At 46.2% G+C, this 17,560-nt stretch overlaps 1 protein-coding gene across 1 annotated transcript in view; it reads right to left on the reverse strand.

Annotated features, from left to right (window-relative positions):
* Positions 1 to 1,024: 1,024 nt before the first annotated feature.
* The window catches only part of LOC128701799 (zonadhesin-like), a gene marked incomplete at its 5' end in the record, with an annotated part of 36,082 nt that continues 19,546 nt past the window's right edge, over positions 1,025 to 17,560 (reverse strand). The window contains 2 exons of the mRNA XM_070081163.1: positions 1,025 to 2,635; positions 4,264 to 4,344. Coding sequence (XP_069937264.1) covers positions 1,800 to 2,635; positions 4,264 to 4,344 — 917 coding nt within the window. The remainder of the gene's footprint in view (positions 2,636 to 4,263; positions 4,345 to 17,560) is intronic.

Here is a 17,560-nt window from a genome sequence, read left to right on the forward strand (position 1 = left end):
GAGCGAAGGTCCGATAAATCGAAGGAGTCAGTCGAGGCCTCAGTACCTGAAGCGGGTGAGGAAACAGCACCGGCAATAGGTACAGAGGCATGAGGAATGTCTGAAGAGTGGTCCAAAGACGAGGCGGGGTCAGAACGGGGTGCGGTATCAAGAAGGGGCCCGGGGGTACCAGGTTCATGGACTAGGGCTGCCATGGTTAGGTTACTTCTTTCTTTTTGTTTTTAAGAAAAAAAAAGAAAGAAAAGAAAATAAAAATAAAAAAAAGAATAAAAAAAGGGGGGACCGGGGAGGGATAGTTCCTAGGAGGAATGAAAGGGCCAGAAATCTCCCTCCGCGCCCAAGAGGACCTCAGCACCGCAAGTAGCGCAGATGCAGCATGGAACCCGTGCCATACCCTACCCATCATGCTAGTAAACTAACAATCCGGGATAGCAACCTCACATCTGCCGAGCTACCTCGGTGGACAAAAGAGAGGGCGGCCGGATATCTGCCACAAAGCATACCTCCTTCGGCCACCACCCCCGGAATCCGAAAGGTGGCTTCCAGAGATACACCCGTCGCCCGAAAGACACCCAAAGCTACTCCGGGATACCGGAGAGGGATCGGGACATCCCCAGGCGATCCAGATTCCACGGCAAACTACGCCACCGCCAAGAACCTCAACGGAATGGGATGGACCCCGGTATCCTTTCCCCTACCTAGGAACTAGCGTGCCTGTGGGAGAAATCCCAAAGGCCAAAAAGAGGAAGGGCAAAAGGGAGGGGTGGGGAGGAGGAGGAGGAAAGGAAAAAGGGGAGGATGGGGAGGATGGGATAGGGGAGGGGAGATTGGGGGGTAATTAGGTTTGGTCTGAGGAAGAAGACCGACAGGTCTAATTCCTCAGACCAAGAGCCTCTTCACCACGCCAAGGAGCCCCCCTTGAAGAGGTCCAAGTAGATAACTATATCCAAGGATAAATAATCGTTCAGCATCGTCACTCCTTCCCCCACTTAGGAGAATTATTGCACTTAAGATACGAGAGAAGATTATTTTGGTGCACGTACTGGTGGAGTAACGAGAGAATATTGCAAATCTGAGGTGAGGCGTTGAAGTTAAATAGACTAAGCAGAGAGCATATGAAAGAAGGAACACTGCAGCAGACCTACAGGCCCATGCCAGGTTGATCCAATTCTCCTACCGGCTTAGACCAATGACCCACCCAGTCAGGTCACGGCTCAGACCTGGTAGCGCAAGATAGTCATTTCCAACTCTCACCCACTCGTATATTTAACGTATTTTTCTTGTTGATTCGCCGGTATTCTCCCGGCCTGGGCCTTTTCCAAGTGGTGGCCCGGCCTTGGCTCCCTGTCTTGGGAGTGTCTGAGACCTAAGTCTCCCATGGGAGGAGGCACAAGTACCCCCTCATCTTTGGGACCAACTGTCGCCAAGCCTAGCCACAGTCCCCACCCTGATGGGGCTCGTAGGGACAAACTAGGCCTCTCTGGTCTGCCGTCCCCGCCCCAAGGGGGCTAATGGGAATGGAAGTCTTACAAGCTACAGCTCTGGCACCTACCTTGCCCTAGAAGGGCTGGGCATGGTATCGATCCAACCTATTTTTAAACTACACAACGATTCAGCTTCATGACTGCAGACTGGTGTAAATAGCACCTTTACCATAACAAGAGTAACAATTATATTTTAAGTTAGTCATTTCGCACTTTTGTATTTTTAATAAAATTTCTTATAAATATAATTAAATAAAAAATTACTATACACTACTGCAAGTAACAAATATGCAAACTAAATAAAAACTACTACAATTATTTAACCTTAATTAAGTTAAATCCTCCAGATTCAAGGTAATCTGGACGCGAAACCATCATTTCAATATGATTATCGTCCTTTGGTGTGGATAAATTATGTACCGCAGGTGTTAGTGTAGAGACAGTGGGCGAGACAGCCACTGTCTCTTCAGACAGTACCGTCAGGAAAGGAACAGGTATTTTGCTGTGTGGGGAAGTGCTCGTCACAGTAATGGCGTTAGGAACAGAAGTTCCTGGTTTCTGGTAGCTGTTGGGCGGAGATGAATGTTCCTTATGGTAAGGGTAGCTGGTCGAATTCCTTTCTGAAAGTGGTTCCAAATTACCTGGAAAGGTTGAGACGACAACGGGAGGTTGTACGAGAACAGACGGATGGGTAAGCACGTTAGGAAAGGGGTGTTCTCGGGTAGGTGAGGTCGAGACGTCAGGTGATAGTTCCTCAGCGTCAGGTGAAGTCGAGACGTCAGGCGATTGTTCCTCAGCGTCAGGTGAGGTAGAGACGTCAGGTGATAGTTCCTCAGCGTCAGGTGAAGTCGAGACGTCAGGTGATTGTTCCTCAGCGTCAGGTGAGGTCGAGACATCAGGTGATAGTTCCTCAGCGTCAGGTGAGGTAGAGACATCAGGTGATAGTTCCTCAGCGTCAGGCGAGGTCGAGACGTTAGGTGATAGTTCCTCAGCGTAAGGCGAGGTCGAGACGTCATGTGATAGTTCCTCAGCGTCAGGTGAGGTAGAGACATCAGGTGATAGTTCCTCAGCGTAAGGCGAGGTCGAGACGTTAGGTGATAGTTCCTCAGCGTCAGGCGAGTCTCTAGCGACGTCATTATTTGACGAAAACTCTGCAGGAAAACGTAGTGGAGAGTTGTGAAGCCTGAAGGATGTAACTAATTAATGAAAACATAGGCATACTGGGACTCAGACGCACGCACATACGTACATACGTACGTGCAGACATACATACACAGAGGTATGGGGAGGTATGATGAACCTCATGGAGCGGAAAGTGACAGTAGCGGCCAGTGAAGAGGCGGGGCCAGGAGCTGTGACTTGACCCCTGCAGCCACAACTAGGCGATTGCACACAAATACAGACATGTTCACACACACAAGTATACGGGAGCCTGGCAAACCTGAGAATAGCGTTCCGATACCTTAATAAGGAATCGTTCAAGATACTGTACACTGTAAGGCCCATACTGGAGTATGCAGCACCAGTCTGGAACCCACACCTGGTCAAGCACGTCAAGAAGTTAGAGAAAGTACAAAGGTTTGCAACAAGGCTAGTCCCAGAGCTCAGGGGAATGTCGTACGAGGAAAGGATAAGGGAAATCGGACTGACGACACTGGAGGACAGAAGGGTCAGGGGAGACATGATAACGACATACAAGATACTGCGGGGAATAGACAAGGTGGACAGAGATAAGATGTTCCAGAGAGGGGACACAGAAACAAGGGGTCACAACTGGAAGCTGAAGACTCAGACGAGTCACAGGGAGGTTAGGAAGTATTTCTTCAGTCACAGTCGTCAGGAAGTGGAATAACCTAGCAAGTGAAGTAGTGGAGGCAGGAACCATACATAGTTTTAAGAAGAGGTATGACAAAGCTCAGGAAGCAGAGAGGGAGAGGACCTAGTAGCGGTCAGTGAAGAGGCGGGGCCAGGAGCCGAGTCTCGACCCCTGCAACCACAATTAGGCGAGTACATTTAGGCGAGTACACACACACACACCTACCCGGTCCAGCACGTCAAGAAACTAGAGAAAGTGCAAAGGTTTGCAACAAGACTAGTCCCGGAGCCAAGGGGTACGTCCTACGAGGAAAGGTTAAGGGAAATCTGCCTGACGAAACTGGAGGACAGGAGACATAATAACGATATACAAAATTCTGAGAGTTATTGACGAAGTTGGACAGAGGTAGAATGTTCCAGAGATGGGAAGTTGAGATAGAAATTGAAGACTCATCTGAGTCAAAGGGATGTTATGAAGTATTTCTTCAGAGTTGTTAGGAAGTGAGGTAGTGGAGGCAGGATCCATACACAGCTTTAAGAGGTATGATCAAGGTCATGGAGCAGAATGGACATTGCAGCAACCAGTGAAGAGGGGACAAGAGCTATGAATCGACCTCTGCAACCACAGTTAGGTGAATACACACACACACACACACACACACACACACACACACACACACACACACACACTACAGCATTCCAAAACTATCAAAAAACCTCACAAGCATCAATAAAACATCATTAACCCTTAAACGGTCCAAACGTAGATCTACGTTTTTTCAACATTTGAAAGTACGTAAAAAATTTTTTTTTACATTGAAAACATGTAAAAAACTGATATATTTTTTTTGTCATATCTGAAAATATGTAAAAAAAAGTGTAGATCTACTTTTGGACTACTACACAAGTGAATGTAGATCTGCTTGGAGAGTTTAAGGGTTAAAAAACTAGCAATTACACAAACCTTCCACATCTATTTCATCCATGAAGTTGGTAAATGTCAACTGGACAGGCTGGAGCAGCAGTCCATCCCTGTGGGCCGGCACTGTCAACATTAATTAAAATTTTTTTGAGTAGACGGAAGATATCACAAATACTGGCAGAAAGAAATAATTGATTTTTACGGGATTTTCATTTTTGAAAAACAAGTGCTGAAAGGTTTTTTTTTATTCAATATTTCGACGATTTAGTGTAGTTTTATGTATTCTGATAAACTTCAGTTTTTAGCTAAAATGTTTCAATAAATTATCTTGCTCTAAATATTTGAAATTTAGATATTACTCTTTTTAACAGGTTTCTATGGGGTTCTGTCCATTAACAGATGATTATTTTACCAATCATGTGTAGTTACATTATTATTATTATAATCAAAAAGAAGCGCTAAGCCACAAGGGCTATACAGCGCTGCAGGGTAGGGAAGGAAGCAAGGGAATTGGATGGCAGAAGGGAGGGGGGATGATCAGCAGGTTACAGAAAACAGCGGGGCAGGGGATAGTACGGGGGTAGAGGGTAGCAAGAGATACAAGTAGAAAGGGCTGAAAGTATCAAAATTTGTGGAGTAAGTCAGTCGTTGTCAAAAAGTCAATGAGAGAGTCCGGATGAAAGGTGGGTCCATCAGCGAGAAGGGAAGGTAAAGAGAGAGCAGCGGGGCGAAGACGACGACAGAGGTAAATTCTGCGTGCTCGTTGATAAAGTGGGCAGTCCAACAGAATGTGGCTGACTGATAATGGAGCTTGGCAATTCTCACAGAGAGGAGCAAGACGCCTCTCCATGAGATATCCATGAGTAAGACGAGTATGGCCAATGCGAAGACGGGAGAGAGTAGTCTCCCAACCTCGACACTGGTGATAAGAAGACGGCCAGTAACCTATACTCGGTTTAATAGACTGAAGTTTGTTGCCGAGCATAGTAGACCAACGTTGTTGCCAACGGGTGTGAAGGTGGGAAGATATTACAGCAAAATAGTCCGTACATGGAATACCTCTATAAGAAACTGGTAGGTCATGTACTGCTGACCGCGCAGCAGTGTCTGCCTGTTCATTGCCCTGTACGTCAACATGACCAGGGACCCAACAAAAAACAATATCTTTATGCTTAGTAAAGATGCGGCGTAGCCAAAGTTGGATACGGAGGACTAAGGGGTGAGGTGTATCAAATTTTTGTATAGCCTGTAAAGCACTAAGGGAGTCTGAGACAACCACAAATGATGACACAGGCATAGATGCAATACGGATAAGTGCTGTAAGGATGGCATATAATTCAGCAGTAAAAATACTAGCTGAAGATAGTAAATGCCCTTGTACGACGCTGTCCGGAAACACTGCTGCGAATCCTACGCCGTCAGAAGACTTAGAGCCATCTGTGTACACAGCAATGGCATGAGAATGAGAGTGAAAGTGGTCAAGAAAAAGAGAGCGGGAAGCGACCGTAGACAGTTGGGCTTTCGAGCAAGGGAGGGAGAAAGAACAGACTCGAACAGCTGGAACTTCCCAGGGGGGTAGGGAAAAGTGTGATGCTACATGTACATAGAAAGGTGGTAGTTGAAGAGAAGACAAGAGCGAATGAAGGCGAAGAGAGAAGGGACGGAGTAAGCAGGGGCGGCGAACAAATAAAGAATGTCTACTAATATCAGTGACCATTCTATAAATGGAAGGATTGCGGAGATCATGAGAGCGTACATAGTAGCGCAGGCAATGGGCATCACGGCGATCGGATAAGGATGGAACGTTCGCTTCTGCATAGAGGCTTTCGACAGGGGAAGAGCGAAAAGCACCAAGGCATAAACGTAATCCTTGGTGATGAATGGGGTTAAGGCTAGAGAGAGTAGCAGGAGATGCCGCTGAATAGATCTGGTCACCATAATCAAGTTTCGATAAAATAAGGGTGGAATGTAGGTGAAGGAGGGTTCGACGATCAGCTCCCCACGAAAGATGAGCAAGGGTTTTAAGAAGGTTCAGCCGGCTGTGACAAGTTGCCTTCAGAGAGGTAATGTGAGGTTTCCAGGATAACCTACGATCAAAGAGGAGGCCCAGAAACTTGACTGTATCACGTTCAGGGATACGTGAGCCATAGAGGTACAAAGGATGATCAGAGATGACAGAGCGTCTAGTGAAAGTGATTTGGTGGGTTTTAGTGCTGGAAAATTTAAACCCATGTGTGGTGGCCCAATTGGAAACACGGTCGACTGCATGCTGGAGAGAAACTGTAAGGAGGTGACAGTCAGCGCCTGCACAGGCAATAGCGAAGTCATCAACATAGAGTGATGACCAAATATTTGATGGAAGACTAGAGGCCAAATCATTAATAGCAAGGAGAAAAAGTGTTGTGCTCAGAACACATCCCTGGGGGACACCTTCAGCTTGGATAAAGTCCGGGGAGAGCACATTATTAACCCGAACACGGAAATGCCTGTCAGTTAAAAAGTTCTTAAGGAAGGATGGTAGATTGCCTCGAAGGCCTAAGGAGTGGGCTTGGGCTAAAATATTATACCTCCAAGTTGTGTCATATGCCTTCTCAAGATCAAAAAATATGGCAATAACTGAGTGGTTATTCGCAAAGGCATTACGAACATACGTATCCAAGCGCAGTAAGGGGTCTATGGTAGAACGTCCCTTACGAAAGCCATATTGACGAGTGGAGAGACTGTTGTGTGTCTCTAAATACCACACTAAACGTCTATTTACTAGACGTTCCATTACTTTGCAAACTGCACTGGTAAGAGCAATGGGACGATAGTGGGAGGTTTCATGTCCCGTAGTGCCTGGTTTGCGGAAAGGGAGAACAATGGCGGATTTCCACAGCTGTGGAAGAACTCCTTGTGACCAAATAAGATTGTAAAGGCGTAATAGGACTGCAAGGGCTGACTGATGTAAATGTTGTAGCATACGAATATGAATGTCGTCGGGCCCAGCTGCCGATGATCGACAAGCTGAGAGTGTTGCCTCCAGTTCTTGAAGTGTAAAAGGCACATTATACTGTTCTTCTCTGAGAGAAGAAAAGTCCAAGGGTGCTAACTCTCTGGCAGACTTTGAGGAAAGAAATGAGGGGCATAGATGGAGTCCCTGAGAAATACGGACCAGATGATTGCCAATTTCATTGGCAACATCTAGTGGGTTTGCTATATCAACACCGGCAACCCGCAGAACAGGAGCCGGGTCAGGAGAATATTTACCACTCAGTTTTCGTACTTTTTTCCAGACTGCACTCATAGAGGAAGCAGAGGTGATGGTGGAGACATAATCTCGCCAGCAAGTGCGTTTAGCGTCACGGATGACACGGCGAGCGATCGCACGCTTCTGTTTAAAATCAAGGAGTCGCTCTGTGGTTCTATTGTACCGGTACCTGCCCCATGCAGCGCGTTTCAAACGTACTGCACGAGCACAAGCAGGAGACCACCAAGGCACGCATTTCTGAGAATGCCTGCTCGAAGTTTGGGGTATAGAATGAGAAGCTGCGGTGAAAACGGAGGATGAGAAGAGGTGTAAAAGCTCATCGATGGAGGACGAAGAAGGAACCTCTTTAAAAACAGTCAGGTGTGAGTAAAGGTTCCAATTTGCCCGATTAAATTGCCAGCGTGGGGTGCGAAGAGGTGGCGAATATGAAGGGGAAGTAAGAATGATTGGGAAATGATCACTGTCATGTAAGTCCGGGAGAACAGACCAAGTAAAGTCTAATGCGGCGGAGGAAGAGCAAACTGAGAGATCGATGCAAGAGAGAGTATGAGTCCGAGGATCAAAATGGGTGTGAGTACCTGTATTTAAAACATGGAGGGGGTGGGTGGCAAGAAAAGCCTCTAACTGAATTCCACGGGAATCACAGTGAGACCCTCCCCAGAGGAAATGGTGGGCATTAAAATCACCAAGTAACAGAATTGGTGGCGGTAATGACGAAACAAGGAAGGCAAAATCCGGAATAGATAATGCCCGAGAAGGAGAGAGATATAAAGAACAGAGCGTATACCACCTATGTAAGTGGATACGGGCTGCTGTGTAATGCAGCGAAGTATGAACAAATAGCTGATGGTACGGAATATCAGTGCGGAGAAGAAGGGCACTTTCATTAAAGGTCCCATCAGGAAAAGGATCTGAAGAATACAATAAATTATAGCCTGAGATGTGAGAAATAACAGCAGAGTGTAATTTTGGTTCCTGTAAGCAAACACCAACAGGGGCAAACTGGGAGAGTAACATCTGAAGCTCACCCCGATTACCCCTGAGGCCACGTATATTCCACTGTAAAAAGGCCATGAATGGCAATGATAAAGATACTTGAAATCCGCAGGTAAGGGTTCCTACGGACTAGGAGGGTTAGAAAAGTCCACATGCGGAGGCAGTGGAAAATGTTCAAGCAGCGAAGGAACGGTGCGCTGTGAAGAAAGGAGTTGCGCAGATGGAGCAGAGGAGAGAGAAAGAGCGGAAGGTGGATCAGTGTCCATTGATGGTTTGGTCTCTGCAATATATTCAGAGATTGCTTCAAGTGTTTCAGAATTCAGAGATGTCGTATGGGAGACAATATTGGGAATGGTAGGGGGAGGATGAGTAAAGATTGGAACTGTATTGGACTGTACCAAGGTAGGGGGGGGCGAAAGGGTGGAGGGAACTGGAGAAGCGTGGCAGGGGACAGAAGAGACAGGAACCTGGGAGGTGGCAGAAGAGGAAGAAACTTGGGAGGGAACAGGGGAGGAAGGTACATTACGAGGAGGAGGGTGAACCTCTGCACTTGTAACTGAGCCAGTGAGAGGGGAAGAACTAGGGACAGAGACAGGGAGGGTAAAATGAGGAGGTGGAAGATGGGTAGGAGGTGTTACCGGACCTTTTTTTGACTTTTGAGAAGTAGAGGGACGATTGGGAAGAGGTGTCGTACGAGGTCTCGTCGATACTGAGGCTTGTAAGAGAGAACTCGAAGAAGCGAGATTAGACTGAGGCGTTGAAGTAGGGACGTCTGAGCCGAGGACAGCAAAAGGATTAGATACAGGAGTGATTATGGGAGAGGTAACCACAGAGGTGGGTGTAGAAGATGGGATACCAGAAGTGGGGGGACGTTTTGAAACACGGGAATAAGAAACACGTGGGAGTCTCCCTTGGAGGCGGAGATGAGAAACTGCCATGGCATAAGGGAGACCTTCTGTCTCTTTGAGGTAACGGATTTCCCGCTCGTTTAAATAGACCTGACAACGGCGAGAGTACGAAGGGTGAGCCTCATGACAGTTAAGGCAAGAGGGAGATCGATTGCAAGACGTATTAGAATGGTCATCGGCACCACAGACTGGGCATTCGGCGATAGATCTGCAATATTTCGCTGGATGGCCAAATCGCCAGCAATTTCTACACTGTTGTGGTGTAGGGATCACCTTTCGAACTTGTAACCGATGTCCTGCTATATAAACTGAGGATGGGAGTTCTCGGCTGTCAAAAGTTAAACGAGCCACATTGCTAGGGTATCGTCTCCGCCCACGGGCAGGAAGAACGTAAGTGTCTACCTTGAGGATTGGGAGATCTTGGAGTTCCAGCTGTTCTAGAATGTCGGTGCCACATGTCTGGAAATTTTGTTGAACTATGGTATGGGGCAGAATAACGGTACCACTACAAGAATTGAGGGAATGATGTTTTTCAAGGGTGACAGGAACAGTATCTATATGGGAAAGACGAGAGAGCTCACGAGCCTGGGTAGCATTCTGTACGGTAATGATGCGCGTACCGCTCTTAAGAGCATGAAAAGAAATATCTTTACCAACATGGCGTAGGAGTGCCTTGCCAATACTATGGTCAGAAAGATAGGCAGTAGAGGAAGTTGGTCGTAAAGTGAAGAATTTAGTCCACTGTTCAGTCTGAAACTGAGCGTGGAAAGGTAGTGAAGGACGTGTCGATCTTTTCTGAGAAGAACGAGAAGGTGAAGGTGGAGAAGTATCATCAGCAGGTAATTGTCGTTGACGTTTAGGCGTGGGACCAGAGTTGGTCCGACGTGGAACGGGTCGGCGATTTGAAAATTGCCGCACCGTAGAGGGAGAGGCCGGAAGCATAGTCAGAGGAGAGCGAAGGTCTGATAAATCGAAGGAGTCAGTCGAGGCCTCAGTACCTGAAGCAGGTGAGGAAACAGCACCGGCAATAGGTACAGAGGCATGAGGAATGTCTGAAGAGTGGTCCAAAGACGAGGCGGGGTCAGAACGGGGTGCGGTATCAAGAAGGGGCCCGGGGGTAAAAGGTTCATGGACTAGGGCTGCCATGGTTAGGTTACTTCTTTCTTTTTGTTTTTAAGAAAAAAAAAGAAAGAAGAAAAGAAAATAAAAATAAAAAAAAGAAAAAAAAAGGGGGGACCGGGGAGGGATAGTTCCTAGGAGGAATGAAAGGGCCAGAAATCTCCCTCCGCGCCCAAGAGGACTCGACACCGCTAGTAGCGCAGATGCAGCATGGAACCCGTGCCATACCCTACCCTTCATGCCAGTAAACCAGCAATCTGGGATAGCAACCTCACATCTGCCGAGCTACCTCGGTGGACAAAAGAGAGGGCGGCCGGATATCCGCCACAAAGCATACCTCCTTCAGCCACCACCCCCGGAATCCGAAAGGTGGCTTCCAGAGATACACCCGTCGCCCAAAAGACACCCAAAGCTACTCCGGGATACCGGAGAGGGATCGGGACATCCCTAGGCAATCCAGATTCCACGGCAAACTACGCCACCGCCAAGAAACCTCAACGGAATGGGATCGACCCCGGTGTCCTTTCCTCTACCTAGGAACTAGCGTGCCTGTGGGAGAAATCCCAAAGGACAAAAAGAGGAAGGGCAAAAGGGAGGAGTGGGGAGGAGGAGGAGGAAAGGAAAAAGGGGAGGATGGGGAGGATGGGATAGGGGAGGGGAGATTGGGGGGTAATTAGGTTCGGTCTGAGGAAGAAGACCGATAGGTCTAATTCCTCAGACCAAGAGCCTCTTCACCACGCCAAGGAGCCCCCCTTGAAGAGGGGGCCAGGATTTTCATTAGGTTTTGCACGGTGGCGGCATACGAGAGGACGATGACTCGGTATCAGGTGTCGTCTCACCGTGATCACTGAGATAAGAGGTGCAACTGCAGGATGCGTCCAAATATTACACCTGTGTGAGAATCAGGAATGCTCCTTTGAGGGTGAAATGTGGACATTTGCGAGGCGTTTCGGCAATATGGCGAGGTGCATGCTGCGACGATGGGCCGATGGACGGAAGGAATCTATGCTATCCGAAGGTTCTTACACCCTGATGATCTTGAGGAGACCCATTCCCTCTTATGTTGTTTTGGAGGATTTTCGAACACGGGTTTTTGTGACCTTTGCAGGACAACGTAGGACGTGTTTGTGTGGTGCGTTTGATCACATGGCAGCCGTGTGTGGTACGGCACGAGCCCAGCGGTCATCGGGCATGGCAGTGCCAGTGGTGTCGGCGCCTTTGGTGGCATCTTCGACTGCTCCTGTGGATATGGAAGGCAAGGGGAAATGGTTGGACACGGTGGATAGAGTGGAGGAGCATTGTGTGACGCTGCCGGTGATGTCAAGCTCCCACAGGGGATGGGCCTGGGCCTGGGACTGAGCCGGGGCCTGTAGCAGTGGTGGAGGCAAGTGAACTACAGGAGGGTTCATCTCTGCCCCTGCAGATGATAACGTCCTTTCTGGATGCACCAGCAGAGGTGGTCTTCTCTGTAGGTACGGGAATTAAGATTGTGGAGGAGGCTATGTGTGGACAGGATGCAGAGAAACCGGATAAGGGGACTGGCGAGCTGCAGTTGCAGCAGGTGGAGACTGTGGTGCACAGGGATAAGTGTAGGGATTGAGGTATGGAGTGAATCTAGAAAGAGGGAAGGCGATACCTCGGATGACGAGGTACTCACTCCAGCCCAACGTTCATGTGAGAAGACCTGGGTGGGGGTGGCCAGGAAAGGGCAGGAGAGTGCATAGGGGAGGGAGGTGGTCCAGGGGGAAGAAGTGTGCATGGGAGAAGGCAGGAGCTTCGAAGTGTGTTATAGACAGGTCAGAGACAGAGAAAAGCCCCCTTTGTTGTATCAAAGTGTTTAACTAAATATGAACGGCCTTAAGGGTGAAGTTAAACATGTTTGGGTGGAGGGTGTTTTGCGACGGTTTGACATTGGCGTGCGTTTCATTCAAGAACACACTTTCAAATATGGAAGAGAGTCGAGGTTGAAAGATTACAGAAAGTTTGCTGGTAGTTCAGGGAAAATAAAGGGTGGGGTGGTGGTGAGGGAGTCCAGCCCCTTTTGAGTGAGCGTGGGAAGAAGGGGGGGGGAGAGGGTTGTGAGGGTTGATGGGGTATGAGGGGAGGTCAGGGTGTGTTTTATGGGGATTTATATGCCAGCAGATAGTAACAATAGAGTAAAGGTGGATTTTGTACAGGAGGTTTTGCTTTTCCATTTGCAGGGTTACCCATGATTTCTATTCTGGGCAGTGACTGGAAATGTGCGATTAGGAATAAGAATGTGGAGCCGCGAGGGGCGGGGTGTGCACTTGGGGCATTTAGGGCTATATTGCGGGGGTTTATGATGTGGTCAGGGGAGATGGATGGAGGGTAGAGTATAGGTTTGTGTGAAGGGGTTATGCTGCTAGATTAGATCACGTTTATTTAACTGGGGGGATTACGGTGGGACATGTGATGATGATAGACATTGGGTTTTCTGACCATTGTGCGATTATGGCAGAGGTTCAGTGTTATGCTGGTTATTGGAAAATTAATGTGAGATTACTTCAAGGGGAGGAGGAGGGGCTAGCTTTCAGGGACTGGTGGGGGCCTCTCTGGGCTGCTCAGGGCCAAGTGGTGGTGGTTTTGGGATGGTGGGAGTAATGTGCTAAGCCAGGGATTAAAAAGTATCATCAGAAAAGAGGAAGGGAGGAGAGGTGGAGGTTTGGTTTACAGAAATACCTTGAGGGGCAGCTGAATGATTGTTATGAAGGGGGTGGGCATGGTAGGTATGGGGACATTGAGGACCTGAGGGGTAGAACGAAGGAAATACAAAACGATCGCTACAATGAGGGGGGGGGGATAGAGGTGGTGTTGTGGGGAGACAGTTGGGTTGTGTATTGTGGAGGCTCAGGGAAAGATGGCAGAGGACTACGATCATGGGTTTAGAGATGTGTAAATGGGTGTGGGGTTATAAGGAGGGGCAAGTTTTGAGTACCACTGATGGAATGAATAACTATTTATTTATTTATTTCCAATTTGAGCACACATACAGAGGTACAAAAAAATACAGATAAGAGCAGTATGCCAAAGCCACTTATACTATGCATAGCATTACGGGCTGGCTTAAAATTAACTTAAGATTAACTAAGCAATGATGAAATCAGTGATAAAACATTAATGTAAACAGATTACTATAAAGCACAAGTGAGTATTACAAAGACAGGTCATATGGTTGCATTCAGTTAGGTAGTGATTCTGTTAGGTAGTGTATTTAAAAAATAATAAAGTTAGATTCGGTTTTAGGTTTAACATTTATGTGATATAATTGTGAGAAACATTTAAGATATACAATTTATAAGGTTCAGTTATTCAGTATTTATTTGGTTTTGGGTGAGTAAGTGATCTTTGAGAAGAGACTTGAATTTATAAACAGGTAGTGTTTCTTTTATATTTACAGGTAATGAATTCCAGATTTTAGGGCCTTTTATGTGCATTGAGTTTTTGCATAGTGTGAGATGGACACGAGGAACATCAAAGAGTGATCTGTGCCTTGTGTTATGGTCATGTGTTCTGTTGAGGTTGGCAAGGAGATGTTTGAGGGGAGGGTTAATATCAGAGTTAAGTGTTCTATGTATGTAATAGGTGCAGTAATAAGTATGGATGTTTTGTATGGTGAGTAGGTTTAGTGTATTGAATATTGGTGGAGTGTGCTGCCTGTAGTGAGAATTTATCATCATTCTAACTGCAGCCTTTTGTTGAGTAATTAGTGGTCTGAGATGGTTAATTGTTGTTGAGCCCCATGCACAAATTCCATAGGTGAGATAGGGGTAAATAAGAGAGTGATATAGGGCCAGGAGGGCTGACTGTGGAACATAGTACCGTATCTTCGATAGTATGCCTACAGTCTTGGAAATTTTCTTAGAAATTTGTTGTATATGTGTATGAAATTTGAGTCTCTTATCAAGGTGGATTCCTAAGAATTTTCCCTCTGTTAGTTTTGTGATAGGTGATCCGTTTATCATTATGTTAAAAGGGACATCTGTAGCTCTGTTACCAAACTGAATGAAGTAGGTTTTGTCAATGTTTAGTGTAAGTTTGTTAGTCCTCATCCAGGTAGATATTTTCTGTAATTCGGTATTTACAGTATTGGCTAGCGTGACTGGGCTCGGGTGGGAGAAGACGTATGTAGTGTCATCTGCAAATAGTGTGGGTTTGAGTAATTGCGAAGCATTTGGAAGGTCATTTACGTATAAGAGAAAGAGAAGAGGGCCAAGGACACTTCTCTGTGGGACACCAACTAATTGGTTGCGCAGAAGAGTTTGCCCCATTTGCGTACACATATTGGCTTCAGTTGCTGAGGTATGACTTGAGGTAGTTGAGGGAGTGCCCTCTTATACCATAGTGTGACAATTTTATGTGGAGCAAGTCATGGTCAACTGTATCAAAAGCTTTACGTAAGTCAATGAAGATCCCCAGTGGGACTTCTTTTTTCTCTATTGCAGTGTATATATGTTCTAGCATGTGTATAATAGCATCATTAGTATTTTTATTAGGCCTGAATCCAAATTGGCAGGGGTCGAGTATGTTTTGGGAGATAAGGTAGGAGTAGATTCGTTTATGAATTAATTTTTCGAAGATTTTTGAGAGAGGGTGTAAGTTGGATATTGGCCTATAGTTATTCAACTCTGTTTGGTCTCCTCCTTTGTGGATCGGGGTGACCCTTGCTATTTTGAGTACTGTAGGGAAGGTGGAGGATTCAATGGATTTGTTAAAGAGTGTTGCAATGATTGGTGATAGCACTTGTGACACTTTTTTGTATATAAAGGGTGGTAAGGTATTTAAATCTCCTGCCTTGTTTTTTAGTGCGTTGATAATAAGGGAGACTTCGTATGGGTTAGTCGGAGCTAGGAACAGTGTGTTCGGGTAGTTGCCAGTGAGGTAGTCATTTGGTGGGGTATCTGAGCTTGGGATTTTATTGGCAAGGTTTTGTCCTATAGTGGAGAAGAAATCATTGAGTCTGTTTGCTGTTTCTGTTAGTGGGAGTTGGGGTTCATCTGATTTTGGTTTAGGGAAAAATTAATGCAGGACAAGGGTGGGGATAGGGAGGGAGAGATTATAGGGGAAGGGATTTTGGGTGTTTTAGGGGGAGTGGGTAGGACTAGGTGGTAGGATCAGTGAGCAGGAGGTGGGGAGGCAGTAACTAGCTTGAGTAGAGGAAAGGCACCAGGGATTGATGGGATCCCTAATGATTTCTATGTTGCAAATTGGGATTGTATGAAAGATTGTTTGGTGTCTTTGCTTAATTGTATGAAGGAAAGGGGAGTGATGGGGGGGAATGTGGGGCACGGGGGTGGTTGTTTTGGTTACCAAAGGAGGGGGGAGAGGACCCTGGGTGTTTATAGGGCGATCTCTCTCGTGTGTTGTGTATTCTGATAAAATTTTTGGGAAGGTTTTAGGTAATCACATGAAGAGGGTTCTTGACTTAGTTATTAATTGCAGACAGTATGGGATACCAGGTTGAAGTATGCGTGAGGGGCATGGGAGGATTAGAGATTTTTTGGAGATCAGGCGGGGGAGGGAAATCTTGGGGATCGACGGCTTTCGACACTGTTTGCGAAGACAAATGTCGTATTGGTGGAATTTAGGGGGGTTTTATTTGCTGGCTCTAATATCTTTTTTTTAGGGTAGAATCCAATGTCCATGTGTCTGCTCCAGAAGTGTTTTCAGATGGTGATGGGTGAACATTAACAGGTGTAAGGAAATGCGTCCAATGTTTCTACCTTCGATGGGAATCGAACCCAGGCCCTCCACGTGTGAAGCGAGAGCTCTATCCACCAGGCCACGGCGATTCCAGGCTGAGAAACTGTATCCTCAAACTCCTGATCTTCAACCTTTCTCCTCTGTATTGGATCATGTGTTGTCTGAACAGCTTGCACGTCTGTAGAGACGTCTTTGATTTATAATCAAAGTTCCTATCATCGATTCAATTGTTTCTCATATACAATACATTAGCTGTTGTAGTTACAATTTCAGTCTATAAAAAGTTAATTTTTCCAGTTACGTATTTCTCAATATAGTATTTTCCGGCATATAAGACGCACAACACGTATGACGGTAAATCGGTAATCCTATTTAAGGCTCAAGTTTTCTATGATCTTGCATAGAAACCACCACCAAATGGGGTTACTTTGGTTACTTTGCTAGTGGTTACTTCCATTAGGGTCCTTAACTTTGGTCACAAGGCACTTGCATATGCCAAATGTTCCATGAATCTGGTACCTACTACCATGCACAAGCTTTTAAAACTTGAAGACTATAGGATGAGGCGTTCTTGAATTTTGAGAAAAACCACTTTAAGGTCCCCATTAAGGGCTGCTCTGTTAATAGTCTTAAAGCAGCCCAATATTGTCCAGTTCTCAGCTTTCCACAAAAACCAAAGGAAATATAATTCTGGAGTAGACTCCCATTTGAAAATTTAAAAATACTGACACTGTACGGAATGTCAGCGAGATATTTTTATCTTATTGTACGGGGAATAAAAATGAAAGTTGAATGGTACGAATATTTTTCTGGGGTACGAAAACCAGCTTAAATATTACACACTTGTCTTTACTTGGGGGATATTTACTATGATTATCACGCATCAATGAAGCCGACCAGAATCTCCAGCCATAATGAGTTTCTAACAGTGGGCTGCCTTACCAAGACAGGCTGTAGATAAATTAGACATGTGCAACTCTTGGGTATCTTTATTGAGGAAACGTTTCGCCACACAGTGGCTTCATCAGTCCATACATAGGAGAAACTTGAAGAACAGGAGGAGAATGAGGTAATCAGTTCCTCAACCTTGAGTCGATGTGTTCAGTCCATCAATCTTGAGTAGAATACGGCATATGAGCGGAGAAGCAGCTTATAAACCGTATGGCAGGAGAGGTGCAGCAGTCATAGGTGGTGTCACATTTGTTCAATGTAGAAGTAGGTCGTGCCCAAGAATTAGGCAAGCGAAGAATTCCTAAGTATTAAGATCCCTAGAAGTTGCAGTGTGACAGGTTTGTAGATGAATGGTTCAGAGAACCGACGTGTTGATAAATTAGACACATGTGCA

Source organism: Cherax quadricarinatus, unplaced genomic scaffold (genome assembly GCF_038502225.1).
Source record: "Cherax quadricarinatus isolate ZL_2023a unplaced genomic scaffold, ASM3850222v1 Contig1865, whole genome shotgun sequence".
NCBI lineage: Eukaryota > Metazoa > Arthropoda > Malacostraca > Decapoda > Parastacidae > Cherax > Cherax quadricarinatus.